Raw genomic sequence first — 24,656 nt, 5'->3', positions numbered from 1 at the left:
CCCTACAGTTTTTGAGTCTGGGATCTCTTTTTTTTTTTTTTTTTTTAATTTTTTTTAATACATTTATTTATTTTTGAGAGACAGAGAGAGAGAGAGCACAAGTGGGGGAGGGGCAGAGAGAGAAGGAGACACAGAATGCGAAGCAAGCTGCAGGCTCTGAGCTGTCAGCACTGAGCCCGATGCGGGGCTCGAACCCACAAACTGCGAGATCATGACCTGAGCTGAAGTCGGATGCTCAACCTACTGAGCCACCCAGGCGCCCCGAGTCTGGGATCTCTTAACATCCATCAGAAACCAGCCATTTGCCCCTACAGCAAAACTTCAGCCATTCCTCCCTAGGCAGGACATTCTATGAACCCCAACTGTCCTCGGAGTGTTTGCCTCCTTTTCCCATCCTTTCCTCCACCCACAACCCTTTATTCTGAAGATCTCACAACACCTTAAGCCTGTCATTGTGGAGACTGTGCCATCCTAGACCCGATCTCAATCCCTTTTCCACGAAGGAAGACAAAGGAGGGAGGGACTTCTGACTGAAGACTCCTGAAGCTATCTGCCCCGGCCTGGACAGAGGTCTCCTCTGCACCTCTCCCGTGATTCCCGAATCTGACAGTGGTCTCACTAAGCCAGGCCCGTGTAGTATCTCTACAACCTCTGTGTGGATTTGATTATTTTTTACAGTTTTTATTTGATTTTGAGAGAGAGAGAGCGTGTGTGTGAGGGAAGGGAAAGAGAGAAAGGGAGAGAGAGAATCCCAAGCAGGCTCCTCTCTGACAGCATGGAGCCTGATGCAAGGCTCTAACTCACAAACCATGATAACATGATGCAAGCTGAAGTCAGATGCTTAACCATCTGAGCCACCCAGGCACCCTGTGTGGATTTTAATAGAAAACAAATATTTTTTCTTTCCATCATGTTGGCCAAGAAGGGAGTGAGACAAATCAGGAATCTGGGCCATCTGGGCCCTGGGGATGTAAGACAGGTGAGAGCGGCTTTAGCAGCATAGTGAGGACGGATGTGGGTGGGTGGCTAAAAGGCTGGGCACTGAGATTGGGGGATGGGTGTGCTTCTGAGGGGCTGTGCTTGAAAGCCTCGAAACCTGGTATTATCAGACTGGTGGTGGGCATGGCTGGTAATCTTACACCTGCCAGGAGAGGGCCAAAGCAGCATGGTTATGAGGTGTAAGTCCTGAGACTAAAGAACTTTTGGGGGGTGGTTAAAGGGACCTGGGCTTGGGATTAGAGGGTAGAAGGAAGACATGGCTGCGGACTCCCTCAGATTGCAGGGTTAGAGACCCAACCTTGAGCAATACCTAAAGGTGAGGGTAGAAGAGGATACAGCAGGTTAGGAACATAGAAAAAAAGAAAACAGGAGAGCATGGCAGAAGTCAATGGAAGTCAATGGACTTGCAGAAGGAAGTAAGAAGTCGTCAATCGGGTGCAAAGACCGCTTCCCCAAGAGGACCATAGCTCGGCACCTCTCTTCTCAGAAGCTGGGCCTCTGCCATCTTCACGCTCACAGAGGGCATAAGGGGTCAGAAGACTGTCCCTGAAGCCCACTCATGTACGGTGGACAGATTTGACTCTCAGTGTTTCTTTTTTTTTAATTCCTTTTTTAAAGTTTATTTATTTAGAGAGAGAGAGCGTGCACGCAAACTGTCAGCACAGAGCCTGACGCGGGGCTCAATCTCATGAACTGAGAGATCATGACCTGAGCTGAAATCAAGAGCCAGGTGTTTAACCCGCTAAACCACCCAGGCTCCTGAGTCTCAGTGTTTCTTAAGAGGCCACCTCCAGCTAACACTATACCCTCACTCCCTGTACATAAGATTTCTCCCTGAGCATGTCCTCTGCTGTGTAATGAGGAGTGATATCCAGCTAACGCCTAGCCCACATTCCCTTACAATCAAGACTTCTCCCCTGTGTGTGTCCTCTGGTGTGTCTGATGGATAACTTGTTGCTAGGTCACACCCTTGCTCCTTGCACACCTAAGGCCTTTCCCCTGAGTGTGTCCTTTGATGTGTGCTGAGAGTAGACTTGTGGCTAAAGCCTCGCCCACACACCATGCACTTGTAAGGCTCCTCTCCTGTGTGTGTCCCCTGCTGTGTGCTGAGGACTGTCTTGTGGCTAAAAGCTCACACACACACATAAGGCTTCTCCCCAGAATGCGTCTTCCGGTGGGTGATGAGGTATGATTTCACCCTAAAGCCACAGCCACAGTTCCTGCACACATAAGGCTTATCTCCTGTGTGAATCCTCTCGTGCTTCATGAGGTCTGATTTTTCCGTAATGCCTCACCTACACACTGTGCACACGTTCTCCCTTGTGTGTGTTCTCTGGTGTCTGATGAGGTGTGACTTGCGGCTAAAAGCTTGCCCACACTCCCCGCACCCATGAGACTTTTCCCCTGTGTGTGTCCTCTCATGTCTGATGAAATGTGACTTCCCACCGAAGCCTCGCCCACACTCCCTGCACACACGTGTTTCCCCTGTGACTGCCTTGTGTCTGAGTAGGTTTGTCTTCCGGCTGAAATCTAGTCCACGCTCTCCAAACTCCACTGCTCCAAATCCTCAGGTTTCTACCCTCTCAAGAACCTTGTGCGCTTTCCCAGAGCATGCCCTAGGGGCTGGCCTGAGTTGTACCTCCAACACTCAATTGCCTGTCTGGGAGCTGGGGTGAACTAGGGGAGTCTCCCTCTCAGTTATACTCCCAGACAAGGGTTTAGAATCTCCCCTTGCTTGATTGTCTGCTTTGGCCCCCCGGTGGTTTTCATCAGAATGCTGTTGCTGCCGCTGCTGATACTCTGGGCAGGAATCTCCTGGTCGGAGTGGATTTACTGAGTGCAAATCTGGAATAGGACGACTGCGCAGCTCATGTTGACTAAGAAATTGCTGCTCGCCAAAGGCCAGAGGGCAGGAGGGCCAGGGACGGACTTCTGGATTTGATTCTGCTGAAGAAAGGAAGTTCCCAGAGTATTCACAGGAAAAGTTCACTGGGTTCTTCTTCCTTGTCTTACAGTTAAGATCTAGCCCGTCAATTGTTCACAATGACTCATGTCTGTCTCCCCGAGATGTGCTTTACAGGACCTACGTTTCCATTCACCTTCTTTAAACTTTTTATTTGGATACAATTTCAAATGTACAGAATAGTTGCAAGATTAAGAACAATACAAAGAAAACATCTAAGCACCCTCTACCCAAATTACCTATTGTTAACATGTATATGTTATATGTGTGTGTGTGTGTACATGCATATGTATGTATATGTTTTCTCTGAACCATTTGAGAGTATACAGCATACATCATGGCTCTTTACCCCTAAATACTTTGGTGTGGATCTCATAAAAGTAGGGATATTCTCGGGGTATCTGGGTGGCTCAGTCACTTAAGCATCTGCCTTCAGCTCAGGTCATGATCTCACAGTTTGTGGGTTCGAGCCCCACATTGGGCTCTGTGCTGACAGCTCAGAGACTGGAGCCTGGTTCAGATTCTGTGTCTCCCTCTCTCTCTGCCCCTCTCCCACTTGTACTGTGTCTCTTTCAAAAATAAATAAACATTAAATTTTTTTTTAATTTAAAAATAAGTAGGGAGATTCTTTCATAACTGCAATATAGTTATCAACTTCAATAGATTTGACATTTATGTTATAACTGTATCTAACTCCCATATATATTCCAATCCTGTCATTTGAACCAATAATGTCCTTTATAGCACTTTGCCTGAAGTACAGGATCCAGTCTAGGATCAGGTATTATAAGTAGTTATTATGTTTCTTTAGTTTCCTTCCCCTATTTTTAGAGAACACTCTCATGTTCTAGAATACATGAAGAGCATTCCTGATGTTTTTCCACAATTAGATTCAGATTATGCACTACATTCAAATTTTACATATCACATCTTTTACTAGAATGCAAAAAAAAAAAAAAAAAAAAAAAAAAAAAAAAAAAAACACAGCAGAACCTATTGTTCACATTATCCCAACAAGGAATACTCCAAGTACACATCAGGGGAATCTTCTGCTCTGGAAGTATCTGCAAATACACTAAAATTATCTTCTAGGGGGGCGCCTGGGTGGCGCAGTCGGTTAAGCGTCCGACTTCAGCTCAGGTCACGATCTCACGGTCCGTGAGTTCGAGCCCCGCGTCGGGCTCTGGGCTGATGGCTCAGAGCCTGGAGCCTGCTTCCGATTCTGTGTCTCCCTCTCTCTCTGCCCCTCCCCCATTCATGCTCTGTCTCTCTCTGTCTCAAAAATAAATAAACGTTAAAAAAAAATTAAAAAAAAAAAATAAAATTATCTTCTAGGCCATAGCCAGCTACACTGACACATATAGCTACAACCATTTGTTAGCATCAAGAGAGAACAATCTTTGTGATCTCTATGGGAATGTCCTTTGTGACTTTTCCTATGGGAAGAAAGAATAGTTGACGTAGGAATCACTCAGTCTGGATGTCCTCCAATGCAGAAGGCAATATGGAACGGTTGTTAAAGAGCATATGTGAAAACTACATCTGAGTTTCCCCATACATTCACAGATATCTGTTAGAGGACTAGTATGAATCAGCTTGTGCCAGGAAGTGGAAGTTCAGCAGCAGAAAAACAGGCAGGCAAAACAGACTTAAGTGATGTTGGCTCTTGCCCTCCCACCCCCTCAATTAGTTCAAGATCTGCTCTGCTCTGTTTTCCACAAATCAGCACGTACCAAAATGTTTACCATTTGGCGGCACTAACCTAAGAAATATCAAAACTGGATTGCAATTGTTTCTGATCAGCTGAAGATGATAAAACATGGACTCTTGGTAATCACAGGAGACCAGACCCTTTACTGACCCTAACTGAAGACTCTTTCCTGATTAGTAAGAGGATTGCTTTAATCAAATATGTACAGACCCACAGATTCATTCCATCCTATTCAGAATGCTAACTTTTTAGCTTTTATTAGCACAAATGCCATAAAACTGCCTTTACAGTCCTTTAACATCACTGATATTTCTCTGCAAACTATTCAGTAAAAGGTGTTTGTTTATTTTACTGGTTTACATCTTTTTTTAAATGGCTGACTGTAGATTTTTTTTATTTTATTTTTTAAAATTTACATCCAATTTAGTTAGCATATAGTGCAACAATGATTTTAGTAGATTCCTTACTGCCCCTTACCCATTTAGCCCATTCCCCCCCCCACAACCCCTCCCATAACCCTCAGTTTGTTCTCCATATTTACGAGTCTCTTCTATTTTGTCCCCCTCCCTGTTTTTATATTATTTTTGTTTCCTTTCCCTTATGTTCATCTGTTTTGTCTCTTAAAGTCCTTTCTGATTTTAGTGAAGTCATATGATATTTGTCTTTCTCTGACTAATTTCACTTAGCATAATACCCTCCAGTTCCATCCACATAGTTGCAAATGGCAAGATTTCATTCTTTTTGATTGCCGAGTAATACTCCATTGTGTGTGTGTGTGTGTGTGTGTGTGTGTGTGTGTGTGTGTACCCCACGTCTTCTTTATCCATTCATCCATTGATGGACATTTGGGCTCTTTCCCTACTTTGGCTATTGTTGATGGTGCTGCTATAAACATGGGGGTGCATGTGTCCCTTCCAAACAGCACACCTGTATCCCGTGGATAAATGCCTAGTAGTGCAATTGCTGGGTCATAGGGTAGTTCTATTTTTAGTTTTTTGAGGAATCTCCATACTGTTTTCCAGAGTGGCTGCACCAGCTTGCATTCCCATTTACTGGTTTACATCTTTAGCTGACAATTAAATAAATTCAGAATTTTTTTTTCAGTAAGCTTCTTTGTTTTATGACCTGACATTTGGGTTGTAAGAGTTGTTATTATTACCATTATTATTCACCATAATAAATAGCACTTGCAATAGGCCCAGTATTTCACTATACAGTGCTCTTCATGAAAATCAAATTTAATCCTATTATCATTTAATAGATAGGGAAACAGGTTTAGAGGAGTTAAGTAACTTATCCACAGTCACAGAGGAAGAAGAGACAAAACAGGGTTCAGGATGTCCTCTTAAACCACAGATAACTCTGACTACTTAGCATACAAAGGTTTATATCCTACTAAATCTGTCCTTAAAGGAAAAGAAAATCTTCTAAGCAAAAAAAATGACACTCTTGTTGGTTTGACTAGGTCTTTGAAGAAGAGAAAAGAAGCCAATGAGAATTAAGCCCCTGACACAGCTGCAGTCTTGTGGGGGGAAAGCTAACCAAATCTGGCCTGTAGACTAAATCTGGGGGCTGTCTAGGGCTGCAAAGCTGCCACGAAGACATCCTGAGCAGGAGATTCACAGACACCCAGCCCACTGCACTGACTCTCTCAGGACAAAATGAGGGGTGGCTAGGTCATGCTGCTCCAGAGGGGCTACTGAACCCAGTCCTACCAGGACCCTCATCCATCCAAAAGGTAGTATTCCCTGGAGCCCAGAGAGCTCTGCCCTGAGATCAGGAATAGAAGTAGGGGTAGGAGGGGGTGCCTAAAGCCAATTCTCTTTCTTCCTTCTTCGTTCAACATTCCTAATAAATAAGATTGTTCACTTTAAAAAATAAAAAGGCCAGGGCACCTGGGTGGCTCAGTCGTTAAGCATCTGACTTCCACTCAGGTCATGATCTCATGGTTCAGGAGTTCAAGTCCCACATCGGGTGAGCACGAGCCTCGCTTTGGGTATAAATAAATAAATAAATAAATAAACAAACAAACAAAACCACGAGCTCCACTTCAGATGAGCCCCACTTCTCTCTCTCCCTCTCTCTCTGCCCCTTGCTCACTTACATTCTCAAATAAATAAATAAATAAATAAATAAATAAATAAATAAAATAGGAAGTACATAATGTTTAGAGTAAAAGCCAAGCTCCTCAGAGGCACCTGCCAGGTTCCACATTCCCTGGTGACCTATGGCCTGACTCCATCTATTCTCCACCCTTCATTCGCTCCATTGGAGCCACACTGACCTCTCCTCCTAAAGCCTTGCACTGGCTGGTTCCCATGTCTGGAATACCTTTCTCCCTGACATATTGCTGGTATTTTCCAAGAACCTGGACCTGGGCCTAACATTTAAGAGTTAATAAATATTTTTGAATGAATAAGTGGTAACAGCAGAGTTAATCAAGAAAGAACTAAAAGGTTAGGCAGAAGACAGATAAGAGGTTGTCAACACTGTCAAAACCTAAGTCTCCTATTTTTTAAAAAAAGATTTTATTTTGGGGGCGCCTGGGTGGCTCAATTGGTTAAGTATCCGACTTTTGATTTTGGCTCAGATCATGAACTCAGGAGCCCCACTGGCTTTGCAATGACAGGGTGGAGCCTGCTTCAGATTCTGTGTCTCCCTCTCTCTGCCCCTCCCCCACACAGGCTCTGCTCACTCTTTCTCCCTCAAAATAAATAAATAAACTTTAAAAAAAATGAATTCTTTAAAATTTTTATCTATTTTTTTTTTAATGTTTACTTATTTTTGAGAGAGACAGAGTGTGAGTAGGGGAGGGGCAGAGAGAGAAGAGGAGACACAGAATCAGAAGCAGGCTCCAGGCTCTGAGCTGTCAGCACAAAGTCTGACACAGGGCTTGAACTCACAAACTGGGAGATCATGAACTGAGTGAGGGAGATCATGAACTCACAAACTGGGAGATCATTAACCAACTGAGCCACTCAGGCTCCCCTTTAAAATTTTTATTTTAAGTTTCTTTATTTATTTTGAGGAAAGGAGAGAGAGCACAAGTGGGAGGGGTGGGAACAGAAAGAGAGAGAGAATCCCAAGCATACTCTTTACTGTCAGTACAGTTCCTGATGAGGGACTTGAACCCACGAACCATGAGGTCATGACCTGAGCCGAAATCACGAGTCAGATGCTTAACTGACGGAGCCATCCAGGTGCCCATAAAATGAATTCTTTAAAAAAAGATTTTATTTTATTTTATTTTATTTTATTTTATTTTATTTTATTTTATTTTATTTTATTTCATGCTCAGCACAGAGCCCCACTCGGTGCTTGATCCCATAATCCTGGTATCATGACCTAAGCCTAAACCAAGAGACAGATGCTCAACTGGCTGAGACACGCAGGTGCCCATAAAGATTTTATTTTTAAGTAATTCTTTAACACCCAACATGGGGCTTAAACTCATAACCCCGAGATCAAGAGTTGCATGCTCCACTGACTGAGCCAACCAGGTGCCCCCAAGGCCTCCTTTCGATAGTCTATGTATTCTAACATCTCATTTACTATCTTGAAATGAAATTTATATTTAATGAAATATACCTATACAAAGAACATTTTTAAAAGAATGTAATGCTCTATCCAAAATGTAAAAGAGGATTTTAAAAAGTAATTTACAATAAAACTTTAGGCATTTCAATATTAATTTCTTGTCAGGACTACATTAGGGGACATAACAAAGCAATCACATGCTTATAGCTATAGACAGATCATTGTGGACATGACAGGTACAAATGCCGAAAGACACAAATGTGCCTTAATGATGATAAACACGTGCATATTTTATTGGTGATAGACACAGTTGTGCTGAATAGATGGTGACTTAAACACTACAGTCAGCACTGTCATTGGTGATGGGATTTTTTTCATATTGGTGAACACCTCTTGGTAAATCTGGAAAGTATTTTCCCTCGATTTATAAACCATGAAAAAATTACTTTTTGATATTATCTAAAACAGATTTATATTCTAGATTAAGAGCATTACATACAGATCCAGGGCCTGTGGGGAAAAACCAGGATAGGGAGGAAGAATTGATACAGATTTAAGAGACATTAGGGGAAAAAAAAAAAATGAAATGGGTGGATTTTGTCCGGATCCTGATTCAAATCTGCAAAAAGACTTTTTCGAGATGCTCAGGTAAATCTGAACATGGGCTAGGTATTAGATGATATGGAAGGTGCTACTGATAATTTTGTGGCATGTGATAATGATACTGTGGTTTTGTAAATCAAAATGTCTTTATTTATTAGAGGTACACTGATATATTTAGGAGTGGTACGTCACATTATATGCAATTTGCTTTAAAAAAATTCAGCAACGAGAGGAAAAAAGATATGAAGAGAAAGGAAAGGATGAATCAAGGGTAGCAAAATAGTTTAAAGCCTGAAATGTTTCAGTGCAAAGATTAAATTGAATCAGGCTATTTTAAGACAATGTTAACAGAGTCCTCAGAATCAACAAAATGTATCAGCATAGAGACTAAGAAGACCTGGTGAAACAAGATAAAAACAAGACTGAATCAGATTGGCAGTTGAAAGCAAAATTAAATGGATGAATCTACATTGAAAGAGACAGAGAAACCAAGTCAAAAGCCAAATGGAGTAAAATGGGGCCAATTCAGATTAGATGAAAAGAGCTCAAAACAGATCCAAGCAGTTGAAAAATAAAACAGACAAGAACTACCATATTCTTAGCTATGTCAAATGAAGAAAAATCCTGAAAAATCTCCTGACAGAAATTTGTATGCAACTCTGAAAATGTAACTCTTAAGAACTCAGGAATATCCTGGATAATTTTGTACTTGCCAACCTAAACAAATAATGTTTTAGGTTTTAAGTAAGTGAGCAAAAATATGATTTATGATACTCAAATAATTTATGAAACACAAAACTGATGGATTCAGTTACACTTTAAACTTGAACTTCTAGGACACAGACGTCATCTCTTAACCACTGTCCTTTCCTCCTGGCTCTCTGTGCTCCAATCACACTGGCTCCTTGCTTTTCCTTAAAACAGCAAGGCATGCTCCTTTCTTGGGGTTTTAGCGCTGGGTGCTCCCCTACCTGGAACAGTTTTCCATCACATTCACATATCTAACTTTTTTACCTCCTTCAAGCCTCTGTTCAAACATATCCCCTCATAGAAGACTATCCTGATCACCCAATTTAATAATTCACCCAGCTGCCTCCACACCCTGGCACTCTGGATCCCCCTTATTATTCTGCTGTACTTAATTTATACATATTATACATATTATTAGCCGTGTAGAGCTTATATTTTACCTAGCTTATAATTTATCTGTATATACCATTTATTATATTTGTTAGTCTCCTACACTAGAATGTAGGCATCGTGACAAAAGAAATGCCTTATTACTTTATTCAATGATGTGTTCTTAGAACATTGGCTGGCGCAGTGTAAATGGTAAATAAATATATGAATGGAAAAAGGATGGAAGAGAATAGGTTGTCACCCAACTAGATTCCTGAAATTCTCCAGCATCACTTCTTTATACAGGTTCCTCTGCTCCAGGTCAGTTTCTTCCACTCTGCCTCAGTGAAAATCACAGCCACATCCTTGAATTTCACTGGTCCCCTAAATCAACCTATAAATTCACATTCATCACATCACCATCAATATTCACAAGGAGAACGAAACTGGTGGTCCTGAAGAATCTAGCTACATAAGAAATGGATCTGAGGGTTTTCAGGGTTGAGCATTACTCTATACTTGGCTTGGTATTAAAACATATGAGAGGCACAACTAATCCACAAAACACACTCCTTGCCCTGGAACGCTTACAATTTCATTGGAAAAAACTATTTTTGAATCAACAATAAAACACATCAAAAAAGAGTTCAGAAATATGAATTTGACAACTCATAATGGATGAAATTCAAAAAAAGAATAGAAGACAAGTAAAAGCAAGGAAGGCAGCACAGAGGCAGGGCTCATACTGGCATTAGGGATAATGAAGATTAGAGAAGGAATGAAGGCAACTCAGACTATAGAGGAAAAGGGGGGGGTTGCTGAGGCTAGGTCTAGAATGAACATTTGTGAACCCTTATTAAAACAGACTTCTCAGGGGTGCCTGGGTGGCTTGGTCAGTTGAGCATCTGGCTCTTGATTTCGGCTCAGTTCATGATCTCACAGTTCATGAGATCGAGCCCATGGCAGGCTCTGCACTGACAGTGTGGAGTCAGCATGGGATTCTCTCTCTCCCTTTCTCTCTGCCCCTCCCCCACTCGTGCCCACACACGTGTGCACGCATGCTCTGTCTCTCTGATTCTCTCTCTCAAAAATAAATAAACATTTTAAAAAAAGAAAGAAATTCATATTTCAATGTCCATAAATAAAGTTTTATTGGAACACAGAAATATCCATTTGTTTACCTATCGGCTGCTTTCACACAATGGCAGAGTTGAGTGATTTCAACAAAAACCATGTGGCTCACAAAGGCTAAATAAAACATTTACCATCTGACCCTTTATAGAAAAGTCTGCCAAGCCCTGTCTTAGACTGCTCTTGTTTGTTACATCCAAAGTTATTTGCTCTGGATTCTGATCTGCTTTCCCCAAGGTCTTTGCCATTACTGAAGCAATTTGACTTTTGGCATTCAGGTCAGGGGCAATAGTCAGAAAAGGGAGCAACGTGTCTCCAGGTCTGCTTTCATATTTCTTTGATTCCAAATTTCACTGCCAACACCACACACCTTTCAATTTAACAGCTGGTCATTTGTTGTTGGGTTGGAGCCTCTTAACTCCAATCAGCTTGTAGCCCCTATGGGCCCGTTCCAACTTGGACTTCAGCTTATCTTCCAACACCCCAGAGCTGCTGCAAAGGACTTGCTGATTCACACCCTAATTTTCTCTAAGGCCTGGTACATGGCCTTCCTATCAGAAATCAGGTTATTGAAGGTAGCCATGTGACTTGCCTCCCAGTGAAATGTGAGTGGAAATAGCATGTCTTTCTTCTAAACAACAACTTTAAGAGCCACTATGTGGTTTCACCTCTTCATCTTCTCCATGTTATAAGTACTGTAGCCAAGCTAACCCACTGAGAGTTAATTAAGATTAGGGTTAGATTGCTGTTGTTAGATTACTGTTGAGATTTGAGGGCCATTGTTACTGTAACACAACCTACACAGCTCTTCTCCTTCCAGAACTACCAGTAGTGTAGCGAGCATTGATTGAGCAGGTAGTGCATGCCAGGCAGGCACTGTGCTAAGCCTACTGTTTCATTAATCTTCACAACAAAGCCATGATGTCAGAGCTGCTATTACCTCCATCTCACAAAAGAGAGAACTGAGAACTGGCTCATAAAATCATATTCCTGGTCCACTTGGGTGGCTCAGTTGGTTGAGCATCAGACTTCGGCTCAGGTCACAATCTCACCGTTTTTGAGTTCGAGCCCTGTATCGTACTCTGTGCTGACTGCTCGGAGCCTGGAGCCTGCTTCAGATCTGTGTGTGTGTATCTATCTCTCTGCCCCTCCCCTGCTCGCACTCTCTATCTCTCTCTCTCAAAAATAAATAAACATAAAAAGATCATGTCATTCCCAAGTGGCAGAGCCAAGCCTAGAATCCAAGTCTTGGGTTTCAGAGCAGTTTCATTTAACCACTGCCTCAATAAATGCCTACCCAACCAACAACTGAATGAAAAAGCAAAGTAACCAGACATCTAGAATTCACACTGAAGAAGCTAGACTTTTTCAGAGTGACACGGAGAAAAGGATCATTATTAAGCAAAATACGCTAGGTTATGATGTAGTAACAAATGATATCCCAAGATCTAAGTAGCTAAAAGCAACTAAGGATTTCCCCCTTACTCATGCTACAAGTCAATCACAGGTTGACCATATCTACAAAACAGATTGTAGAGGAAGAAGAACAGAAGGATGTATGGATGATGGATAGATACATGGATTGATGAATGGATGGAGGGATAGGTGGATATGTAGAAGAGAGAATGATCTAATTATAATATATGGCAAATACGGCATCTCAAGTCAGTGAGTAAACAATCCCCCTTTAATAATTGGTAGGAGCAAACTACTATCTACTAAGCAACTCAGTATCTATTAAAATTGCAAATGTGGGGTGCCTGGGTGGCTCAGTCGGTTGAGCTTCCGGCTTCAGCTCAGGTCATGATCTCACAGTTTGTGAGTTCAGGCTTTGTGCTGACAGCTTGGAGCCTGGAGCCTGCTTCAGATTCTGTGTCTCCTTCTCTCTCTGCCCCTCCCCCACTTGTGCTCTGTCTGTCTCTATCAAAAATAAATAAAATACTAGGCTGATGCCAATTGAAACAAATTTTTTTAATTGCAAATGTAAAATGGCTTCTAAAACCATTAGAATCAGGGCACCTGGGTGGCTCAGTTAAGTGTCTGACTCTTGGTTTCAGTTCAGGTCATGATCTCATGGTTTGTGCTCCTCCCTCACTTGTGCTCTCTGTGTCTCAAAATAAATAAATAAACTTTAAAAGACTAAAAGTAAAATTTCATTTAAAAATATTGTCACTTCAACACAAAATCAATATTGAAAGCTTATCAGTAGTTTATATTCCTTTTTCCAATCATCTCTTCTAAATTAGGTGTGTACTTGACACAGCACATCTCAGTTATGACCTTAAATTTTCAAAGGTTAAAGGGAAATGTAGTCTCACCAAAAAAATAAATAAATAAATAAACTGGTGGGGCAGAAGACATGAACAGACATTTCTCCAAAGAAGACCTCCAGGGGGCGCCTGGCTGGCTCATTGGGTGGAGCATGTAACTCTTGATCTGGGGGGGTGGGGGGGGGACGGTTGGGTTTGAGACCCACACGTTGGTCTCCCCCTCCGCTGAGAGCGCAGAGCCTGCTTGGGATTCTCTTTCTCCTTGTCTCTCTGTCCCTCCCTCACTCACACACTCTCTCTCAAAAATAAATAAGCCTTAAAATATATAATCTTAGAAATAAATTTGTTTTTGCATTTTAAGCTATATTTCCTCTCTCAAAAAATTGGCACCTTCTATGATACAATTGTTTTTTTGTTTTTTTGTTTTTTGTATTTTTGTATTTTAAGCTATATTTCCTCTCTCAAAAAATTGAGAAGTAAATTTTTTTTTTTAAAAAGACACCTGGATGGCCAACAGGAACATGAAAAGATTTTCAACATCACTTATAATCAGGGAAATTCAAATCAAAATTACAATGAGATATCACCTCACACCCGTCAGAACAGCTAAAATAAAAAACACAAGAAACAAGTTTGGCAAGGATATGGAGAAAAAGGAACCCTCCCACACTGCTGGTGGGAATGCAAATTGGTGCAGCCACTGTGGGAAATAGCATGAAGCTTCCTCAAAAAGTTAAAAATAGAAACTACTCTATGATCCAGTAATCACACTACTAGGTATTTACCCAAAAAATACAAAAACGCTAATTGAAAGGCATACATGTGCCCTTATGTTTATAACAACATTATTTACAATAGCCGAATTATGGAAGCAGCCCAAGTGTCCATCTATAGATGAATGGATAAAAAAGATGTGGTGTATATAGACAGCGGAATGTGATTCAGCCATAAAAAAAAAAAAAAATGAAATCATGCCATTTGCAATGCCATGGATGGAGCTAGAGAGTACAATGCTAGGCAAAATACATCAGTTAGAGAACGACAAATATAATATGATTTGACTCATATGTGGAATTTAAGAAACAAAACAAATGAGCAATGGGGAAAAAATAGACAAACCAAGAAACAGATTCAACTATAGAAAACAACCTGATGGTTATCAGAAGGGAGGTAAGTGGGGAATGCGTGATAGGGATTAAGGGGTGCACTTGTCCTGATGAGCACTGGGTGATGTATGGAAGTGCTGAATCACTATATTGTACACCTGAAACTAATATAACACTGTTAACTATACTGGAATTAAAAAATTTTAATTAAGTAAGTAAATATGTGTTTGGTGGGAATATATTTTTTACTTCTTCAGTATTTCGTTACAAATTAATGGAAAGTAAATTTAAAAATGTACTTCCTCAGTAGCACTCGCCACAACAAGTGGTCCACATTCACTTGTGGCCAGTGGCTGCAAGAGCGGAGATCGCAGATGGTCTCCCACCCCGCAGCGGGGGGCAGGCTGGGAGATTTGGGGCAGAAGCTTTTAGCACCATGGACAGTGTGCGGGACTCCAGAGGAAGGAAACCCCGTCCAGCTACAGAGCAGGTGTCCTGGGCACCGCCCACAGTACGCAGCCCGAAGCTACTGCACTTCCTGAGGGACAGCCTCGGCATCGGATGATGCTGACACCAGCTGGGTGCCTAAGGTCCGGGAGCGGGAGAAGGTAGGTGGTCACCCTCCTCTCGCCCTGTCCCTTCGCCAGGCAGAACCCCGCCTGGCCGGCCGACTCACCGTGGTCCGCCGAACCCCGGAGCAATGCCGTAGGGCCCATCTCAGAGCCTGGACTGACTTGAAGGCGAGGCGGGGGCGACAGCACGTCGAAGAAGGATCTCTGGGCCAACAGGGGAGTCAGAAAGAGGAGGGGATTCTGCCGGAAGTGCTTCACGGTACAGCGAGCAGCCTCCTGGGAAGCGTAGTTCGTAGTTCGGAAGCGGACCTCCTCCTGCAGTGACTCCCGCCTCTAGCTCCTAAATGTGACTGGGAGCCGTGACCACAGGTGAACAGTGCCGTGACCTCATGTGATCAAGATGGTGACACCACATGATCAGACCAATGACCCCAAGTAATGGGAACTGTGCCCCACATAACCATGACTGTGACCACAAGAGGTCAGAACAGTGCCTCAGGAGAAAGTGTTGTGACCCCGCATGCTGGAGCCATGACCCCGTGATCAGGGCGTGCAGCCCATGTGCTGAGCCCCCTGACCCCACATCCTTGTGCAGAGCAGTCACCCCTATAGTCCTCAGGGCTTAACCCTGTGTTCTTCCCCAGGAGACCCAATTTCACTGGGGTCTGGACTGAACGCCTTTGTGGCCGTGACCCCCTATCCTATGTGGAGACCCAATTTCATGTGGTATTGGCCCCACGTACTCAGGGCTGTTATCCCACGTGCAGGGCATGACGCCAAGGTAGCATGTCATAGGTGTAGATAGTCAGTGAGTTAGATGGATGGAATAGTCAATTTGTGGGGTTTGCAAACTGATTGCCATTCTTCCTGTTAAAAACTATGGAAGGAAAAAGGGAAGGGGGGAGGAAGGAGACAGCAAAGGGAAATTATTGCTCTGACCACAGTCTGAACGGTTTTGTTATATATTAAAGGATGGGAGAGATTTTAATGCCCCTTTCTCAGGGCTGTGGCCCTCTGACCCCACTTGATGGGTCAGGACCATGGTCAGGACCGTGACCTCACATGACCAGAGCCCATGTGATCAGAGCTGTGACCTCAAGAGATGGGTCTGTGGCACCAGGTGATCAGGGCCATGACCCCCACGTGCTCAGGGCCACAAATTCTCCTTCCGGCTGTGACCAGGTTCTGCCCTCTGCTGGGCCCTCAGGAGGTGGCAGGCACCTACTGCTCCTTGTGCTGCCTGATGGAGAGGCCCCTAGAGGTCTTAGATCCAGGAGTAGTCAGCCAGGTGCGGGGCAGGAGTGTGGAGGACTTATTTTTCCCTTATGCTTTCCATGTTTTTTAGTGACCCTTGGTCCTCTAGGGTTATCTCATATTAAGTAATTTAGAAGCAATATAATATTGTGGTTGAAGACACTGAATTTGCAACCCAAAAGAACTGATGGAAAATCCAAAACCCACCACTTCCTCACTTTGGAGTCCTCATTTCCTCATCATCAAAATGTAAATGAGGGGTCCTGTGTCTATCCAACACACCACCTCTCAGGTACAGGGAAGGAGGCTTAGAAATCACTACCCCTAGGCAGTTTAACGGGATTTCCTTTGTAGATAGAGCTGAGTATTTCACACTAGGTTCATTAAAACAAACAAATTCAGCATTTTCTTGTGTTCTGATGTGATTACCCATTAGGTAAAGAAATCAGATTCAAAATCATGCTGTAATTACAGACATTATACCATCATTATTGTGGAAATATTACAGCATTATTATCCCAAGAAGAAAGGGAATAATGTAATTTAGGGACTGGCTGGATTAAGCGTGTCCACGGGAGAAAGTGTGCCCCACAGCTCTGGCCTGAGGCAGCCTTATCCAGAAGCCTCCTTCACTCTATCTGGTCAAGGATAGCCACAGCCGTTACAGCCACCTCCCCGACTCACCCAGCCCACACAAGGCCCTCTCCTCTCTGCATCCCTGGGACTTTGATCTGGAACCGTCAACCAGAACACTCCCAGGGTAGAGGGGAAGTATGGATGGGCCTGAGCACAGCCGTGTTTGGATGAAAAGTGGAACATCCCGGGTGCACACGGGCTCAGGGGTGGGGCCACGCTAGCAGACAGGAAGGGCAAGCAAGACCCAGGATGGCTCTGAGGCTGGGGCTTGGCGCTGGGCAAGAAAACCGTCTTCTCTTTTACCAATTGTAGCGGAGGCTTGCCAATTTGGACCTTATTCAGATTTTGGAATCGGACTAGTCAATGTGAAATTTCCATTCCCTAACGTGCAACGGATTATGCGATAAAGATCATTCCCCAGTTGGTGATACTGTGCTATGTTTAGCTCACCAAACTCTTTTCAGGCAATTTTAGCAAATCTGTCTGTCCTGGGGAAGTTATTTGACCTTTTCCTACCTTGTGTGTGGCGTTTGTGGTTTTTTACTTTTTCCTGGTTTTTTTGTTTGTTTGTTTGGGCTTTTTTCCCCGTGTGCAGTGTGGGGAGGTTACCCTTTACCTTCCTCAAGGGGAGGAGAAGAGCAGACGTTCCCAGTGGCTAACTTTGGTTGAGGCTTCCAAGTGCCCTCTCCCTGCTCTTGACCAAGGTTGCAGACAGCCCTGGAAGAAGCCCAAGGGGCTGCAGGTTCAGCTTGAGGAAATTCCTTCTGGCTCCTCGTGAAACCACCACATCTGGTTCAGCTGTCCAGCCCACCCCGGTCCTCCTACAGGGATTCTCCTCCTGGCCTATCCCCCTGCAGACCAACAGCTTGCTTGGGTTGCTTTTTCAGCTCAGGTTTTTCTTCTGGATCCCACAGGCTCGGTTTTCTGCCCCAGGTCAAGGATGCAGTACCCCAGGCTCCTGAGGTGGTTAGCCAGACCTACCCGTGGGCCCCAGAACAGCCGCAGGGTGATGTACTATAACCAGACCACAGATCCCCTCAGAACCACACTGATGTACATGTCCTCATCCCTGGAAACAGGATCTGGCCAAAATAGAAACAGGCGCTCGGTGTCTTTCAAATGCCACAAAGGCCTTTGTGAATGTGGAAGACCATTGGTGGTCACGAAAACCATCAGGCTGACCAGCTGCAACATGTGGAAAAGGGGGAAATGCCCCCGTGCCCCAAGGAGCTCTGCTCAATCACCCTCATCTCATAAAAGCCATGAGCCCACGTGGTCTGAGGCTGAAGCTCTTATTACAGGGACATTACGGTGACAAACAATATGTCTACAAGCAGCAAGAGGATAATATAGACCCAAGGAAACATTTCAGTACCCACACTACTGATCCATTTCGTTGCTCAGAGGCCCTTATACCAATCAAGAGCTTTAAAAACAAAAACAAGCAAAAATCCCCAAACTGACAATGAGATCACAAATAGAGAGTCTTGCTTATCTCTGGAGCAACACAATGACTTTGAGGCCCAGGTGAGCAGATGCTGACCAGCTGGACCCCCCTCATCTCTGCTCACGGGAGGCCTCTGGCTGGTCACAAGGCACCAGTTTTTGACCCTCACCTGCTGTGTGTCCTGAGGCTGCTCCAGGGAATGTGGCCCCAGACACTGAGCTCCTATCAGTGATTTTCACCATGAGACCACAGCTAGACAACACGTTTCCTCTGCCTCATGTTTAAGGACATTCCAGTCTGGAGTCACCCAAGTTGTCCTTGGAATCACCAGAAAACACAGGTTACCCATCAGCCAAACCTCTCCCCTCAAGGGAAGGGAGGGACTGCCATTTCTTGAGTGCCTACTATGCGTTCTGGAGGCAGGAGCCCACAGCCTCAGTGACCAGCACAGGTCAAAGTCACCAGATGTTCTGATCTTGTCTCTTTTGGGTAGTTTCTCTCATCGCAAACATCTGTGGGGGCCATCCTCCCCCAAAAGGACCAGGCTCAAAGTGCGGCTCCTGTTCTCTGCTTTTACCCCAAAACCAGCCACAAGGAGCAAAGACCATCCAAGGAACTGCCAGAGGATTGACTCTAAAGCAACTACAAAAGTAATTAAAGTAAAATAGTGATTGTAGATTCTAACAGATGAGTACATGTTCACTATACAATTATTTCAATCGTTCTGTATGTTTAACTACTTTTTAATTTTTTATTTTATTTTACTATATATTTTTCATATTTTATATTCACTATATATATTATACATATATATATATATATATATATATATATATATATATATATATATCTTTTTTTTTTTTTTTTTAGTGAGCTCTACACCCAATGTGGGGCTTGAACTCAACTCTGAGATCAAGAGTCACATGCTCTACCACTTGACCCAGCGAGGTGCCCCTGTTTAACTAGTTTTTAAATAAAATATTGAGAAAATTTTTAAAACTAAATAATGCACACAAAGATGGACACCTTTGGTAGAAGCAGAAAACCCATTTCCTAAAGCGAGAGCCTTTTCAGATCCTTGTAATCAGAGTAGTCCATGTCCCATCACTGAGACAGTTAACTGGCTTCCAGGGTGATAAGAACAATGGCCCACAACTGGTACAGGGAATTCAGTAATTTATGAATAGCAGCTGTCACAGAAGGGAAAGTCCAGTGGAGCCCACTTGATATGGTCACACTGTGGAAGGTGGGAGCCACTGAAAGCAGAAAACCTTAGTGTGACCTGCGCACCAAGAAGAAGCAAGCATGACAGATAACACAGTAAATGCTATGTGATATCCTGCCTCCTGTTGCTCTCAGAGCTGGATGTCTGTGTCTTATTTTAGGTTGGCCCGGAAGCAGATCTAAGACAAGGATGCAAGTGGAAGTAGTTTATTTGGGAGACAAACACAGAGAGCAGCAGCGGGAGTGTAAGGAAGTAAGACGGGGCAGGAAGAGAAGACAGAAGAGGGGGTGTTCATGAACAGGTCATTGCAGGGGCACAACCAGCTGGGGACCTGGGAGATGTGTAACACATCTTGGCGTGGGCCCACCCACGGAGTGAGGAAGAGAAAATATGTTTCCACCACTCCCACCAATTGTTGGTTGAGGCTGCTCCCTGGAATGCCTACTCCCAAGTACTTCCAGGCTGCCCTTAGCAAAGAGCTGCAGGTGCTTCGGGTCAGCTACAGAATGGCAAGTGGGCAAGACACGGACGTTGTCTGAAACACCCAATGCAACAGAGTGTGTCACCCTGCTTGTCTCTCCTAGCCAGAGCTCTTCAGCCCCCTGAGCAAGACTCTTGCTTTGAATGGTACAAAATGTTGGTGCTATTTGATCGCTAAACACAAGCCCACAACTTAAATCTGCTGCCCAGCTAAAGAAACAGTGAGTTTTCCCACGCCAGAGGAGATGCCAGAAGTGGTGGGCTTTTCCAGAGTTAAGATGTTGGAAGGGAACTGGAACTTGATGGGAAATGTACCAGCAGGCTGGCCTTAGAACCCAGCCAGCCATGAGACTGACCTGTGTCTCTGTGTTTAACAAAGTGGCTTTCACCTCCATAGGAGTAGGAACAGCTCTGCACATCCACACTACCACTGCACACAGGGTAGATCTCCTTAAGTCACACTGGGTGTTCAACGAGGCTGGTGGGAAGCATGTGATGGGCATGGGAGAAGGACCCTGAGAATGGAGCCACTTTTCCTGGACCTGCCACCTCACCCCGTGCCCTTCTGGGTGAAATAGCTGCTCCACCTTTGTGTTTTGCATGGACACACACACACACACACACACACACACACACACACACGTCCTCCCAGAATTCAGGATTCAAGTCATGGTAAGTGGGAGGAGACAGAAAAGTACAATTGAAGACTTGAGGAAGTTGCTTTCACAAAAATTTATTTTGCAGGGTCCGGAAGCCTGAGCCAGGGAAAAGCAGACCCTTAGGCCTCTTGCCTGGGGCGAAGATTGCTAAAAAAGTCACGGATTCTCTCGCCAATTTTCTGAATCTTCTCACCAATCTTCTGCCCACCTCGTTGGATGAGCTCACCCAGCTGGCCCAATTTGCTGACTTGTAGAATCTGTGCATCAGAAGGAAGCAGTTTCTTTGTGGGGGCTGGACCCAGGGTCAAGACAAGACCCCTCCCCTCCTAGACACCCCCCTTCTTGGGCCATCCCAGTTCATCCTCTGGCTGTAACCTTTGGAATATGTAGTTGATTGAATCGCCACACCCACAAACAGATGAGGAAACTGAAGCCCAGAGATAGCAAGGGGCTTCCCAGGGTCTCACAGCTGAAAGCGTATTACTCTAAGTGGTTCTCAAGCTTTATCAGGAGTCAGAATCCCCTGGAGTTTGTTAAACTACATATTGCTGGGCCCCACCCCAGAATCTGACTCTGCAGATCTGCATGGGGCCTGAGAAGTTGCATTGCTAATAAATTACCGAGTTCTCACGGCCACACTTTGAGAGCCTGTACTAAGGGATCACAGAGCCTGTGAGGTCCTGGAGATGAGGCCCAGGTTGAGGAAGAAGCCCAGGCTAGGAGGGGCTTTCTGTGCCCTGGATGGGACAGTGGTTAATTGGCCCATAGGATGTTCTATGTACCACCACCCCATCAACCCCTGCAACCTACAGGGAGCCACTCACCGCATCACAGTTGATGTCAAAGTAGCCCCTGTTCTGGTCCAGGATGACTGTCCCTTCACACTGCTTCACCAGCTGAGAAGAGGAGGCTCCAGGTCAAATTGGAACCCCTACGCCATAACCTCCCAGCCTCACCCCAGTGCCTGGAAATATTCCCAGGAGGCCTCTTGTTCAGCTCATTTGGGGGCTTCTGCCAGAGCCCCCAGCCTCACCCCATCGTCCTTGAAATCACACTGCTCCAGTGGCCTCTGTGTCGTCTTGGGGCACACAGTCTCCTTCACTTTGAAACTCACAGGCTTCGGGGTGTTTGGATCCCCGTCCTGGTCAGGGAAGCAAGCAGGAAGACCAGACTCAGGCTCATGATTGCCTTCACTAATCTGTCTCCCTGCCCCATCCCGAGCCACCCAGCGAAGAGGGTAGCCTTACAACAGCCCCTGCTATGTGCCTGACACTGGCTCTGTGCTAAGGTACGGAGGTGAGGATGACAAAGCCCATTCCTGCCCTCACCAAGCTGAGAGAGCAGGAGAGGACCTCAGGAAAGCTCTAATGAATAGCACCTCCCCCTTAGGGAGCCAAGGGAAAGCAGGGGCCTCCTGGGGACAAAACATTGCCACTGGAATCTCAAGGCTGAGCAGAGCCATTCCAGGGAAGTCACATCCCAGGGCCAGTAACCCCACTTTTGTCCCTGGAACTTCCAGAAGCCTGAATGGGAGAGAGTAAGGGTGGGGGGCACCTCTTCACACAGTAGAGATACTTTTTTTTTTTTTAATTTTTTAAATGTTTATTTTTGAGAGACAGAGAGACAGAGCATGAGCAGGAGAGTGGCAGAGTGAGAGGAATACCCAGAATCTGAGGCAGGCTCCAGGCTCTGAGCTGTCAGCACAGAGCCTGATGCGGGGCTCGAACCCACGAACTATGAGATCATGACTTCAGCCAAAGTTGGATGCTTAACCGACGGAGCCACCCAGGTGCCCCAACATAATAGAGATTCTAAGGCAAGAAGCAGAGATTCTAAGACAAGAAGCACTCGCGCTGATGGGGGTAACAGCTCTGGGAAGGTCTCCTGAAAGAGGTACGATCACACTTAAGGGAGGGGGGTTCCTGACATGAACAAAATGTTAACAATGGGAGGGACAGTATGGCCAAGACTGGCTAGAGCAGAACCTCCCTCCCCTCCATCCCCTCCTCGACTCACTCCCTCGGGCTGTGAGTCCTGCTGAAAGAGACGGTAGAGATTCTTCTCTGAGGACCGCTGGTTGAAGCCATCCACAGCACGGAGCACAGCTTCCTCGTAGCTAAGGGTCTGGGGGGTGGCCGGAGTGATAACCAGGCCCAACAGCAGTAGCAACAGTGACCACCGCCCCAAGGAAGGGCTGTCCCTCTGGGTCTCCATGGTCCCCAGTAGGCTTCCTCCCCACCTGCAAGTCCCTCCTTTATGCCCAGCCTGGGCCTGATGCAAAGATCCAACCAGGAGCCTTCCTGACCCGCCCATCACAGCCGCCTGCCCGGATGTGGGCTCAGGCTTGCCTCACACCTACTGCTGTTGCCTCACAGGGCTTGCTGGGCAGTGGGCAAAGTCCACCTTATGTGCAACTAAAGAAATAGTTTCTCCATCTCCCTGACAATGTCTTGGCCTCTCCTGGGACCCACAGAGGCAGGTCATTGCCAGGGTTGCTCAAGAGAGTTGAGTCCTCCAGAAGAGAAAGGAAGACAGGCACCTACATCCTTCTCCCCAGATGGCCTCCTCAGGAATCAGGGTAATATAGTGTATTCACCATTCAATCTCCAGCTCTAGGCACTGCCTAGCACTCAGTAGGCACTCAGCTAATGTTTGATGAATGAATAATAGTAACCACCCCTCATCTAGAGCCTGACCCACCCAGTCAGTCCTTTCCCTTCCCCCATGGTCTTCTGTTAAGTTTCTCAACTTCCACATATGAGTGAAAACATATGGTATCTGTCTTTCTCTGACTGACGTATTTCACTTAGCATAATACCCTCCAGTTCCATCCATGTGGTTGCAAATGGCAAGATTTCATTCTCACTGCTGAGATATATAAATATATCCAAATTTATCATTTGGATAAATTCCTAGTAGTGCTATTGCTGGGTTGTAGGGTAATTCAATCTTTAATTTTTTGAGGAACCTCCACACTGTTTTCCAGAGTGGCTGCTCCACTGGTGCATTCCCACCAACAGTACAAGAGGGTTCCGCTTTCTCCACATCCTTGCCAACATCAGCTATTTCCTGAGTTGTTAATTTTAGCCACTCTGGCTAGTGTGAGGTGGTCCACCCAGTCAGTTCTAAGGGAGACCTTCAAGGCCACAACATCCTATTCTCTGGACCCAGCCCTCAACCAGTTCAGGCGCTCAGCTCTGTCTGTCTCCTTTTCCTGGGTTCTTTTCTGCTGCGTTTCTCAGTCTAAAAATGGCCCCAGCCACCATCAGATGTGGCCTGTTGCCCTGGCTCCTCACCACCTGAGCCTGGGAAAAGGTCATTCCCTCACCCACTTCTTCACTCTCTCTCACACTCAGGGCCACTGCAAGCTGACCAGACCTCGCTGGATGCGGTGGTTACTCTCAAGCCTTAGCTTTACCTATGCAGGCACTAATGACCCTTGCTCCATTGTCCCCTGATGCCACTCTCCTGGTTTCCCTCCCACCTCCTTGGTGCTCCTTCTCAGTCTCCTCCAAAGCCCCTCCTCTTAACATGAGGGCTTGCAGAGTTGTATCCTGGGATGCTTCTGTTTCCAGCCCTCACACCTCCCTGGAGACACCCCTCTCAGGGCACCAGTTGTCACAGACAGACCTTGTCTGCATCTCTGAATTCAAGACTCCCATGAACACCCCTGGTTGTCCCCAGGGCCACCTGGTCTGCTGTTTTGCTCAGTGCCACCGCATGAACCTTGAGATGAAAGCTTGGGGAGTGCCCCACCTGCTCCTTCTCCTGGGGATACTCCCTTCTGATCCCCCCCGACACACATACCCCTGTTCTGGTTCCTACCATCATCTTCTCTCCTCTGAAGTGTGATCATTCCTGCACATCCCAGGCACCAGGAAGCCATATAGACTCCAACTGCTCAGACCCCTCTGAGCCTCCTTCTCTTTCTCTACCTCTGCACC

At 45.2% G+C, this 24,656-nt stretch overlaps 2 protein-coding genes across 2 annotated transcripts; both read right to left on the bottom strand.

Annotated features, from left to right (window-relative positions):
• Positions 1 to 1,026: 1,026 nt before the first annotated feature.
• ZNF589 (zinc finger protein 589) lies at positions 1,027 to 17,084 on the bottom strand. Its single transcript, XM_042927308.1, is given in 9 exon segments — positions 1,027 to 1,141; positions 1,968 to 2,065; positions 2,138 to 2,233; positions 2,312 to 2,946; positions 7,550 to 7,554; positions 10,195 to 10,255; positions 10,258 to 10,316; positions 14,950 to 15,344; positions 16,950 to 17,084. Coding segments are annotated over 9 exon segments (1,599 nt in total).
• A 3,682-nt stretch (positions 17,085 to 20,766) lies between these two features.
• On the bottom strand, positions 20,767 to 23,003 carry LOC122214289 (cathelicidin antimicrobial peptide). The gene is made up of 4 exons (XM_042929212.1): positions 22,729 to 23,003; positions 21,746 to 21,853; positions 21,537 to 21,608; positions 20,767 to 20,969 (listed from the first exon to the last, which is right to left on the bottom strand). Exons 1-4 carry the CDS (start codon positions 22,924 to 22,926, stop codon positions 20,832 to 20,834), a joined length of 516 nt encoding a protein of 171 aa, XP_042785146.1. The 5' UTR covers positions 22,927 to 23,003; the 3' UTR covers positions 20,767 to 20,831.
• Between the last annotated feature and the right edge of the window lie 1,653 nt (positions 23,004 to 24,656).

The sequence above is a fragment of the Panthera leo genome, chromosome A2 (genome assembly GCF_018350215.1).
Source record: "Panthera leo isolate Ple1 chromosome A2, P.leo_Ple1_pat1.1, whole genome shotgun sequence".
NCBI lineage: Eukaryota > Metazoa > Chordata > Mammalia > Carnivora > Felidae > Panthera > Panthera leo.
This window is presented reverse-complemented; position numbering and strand designations above follow the sequence as displayed.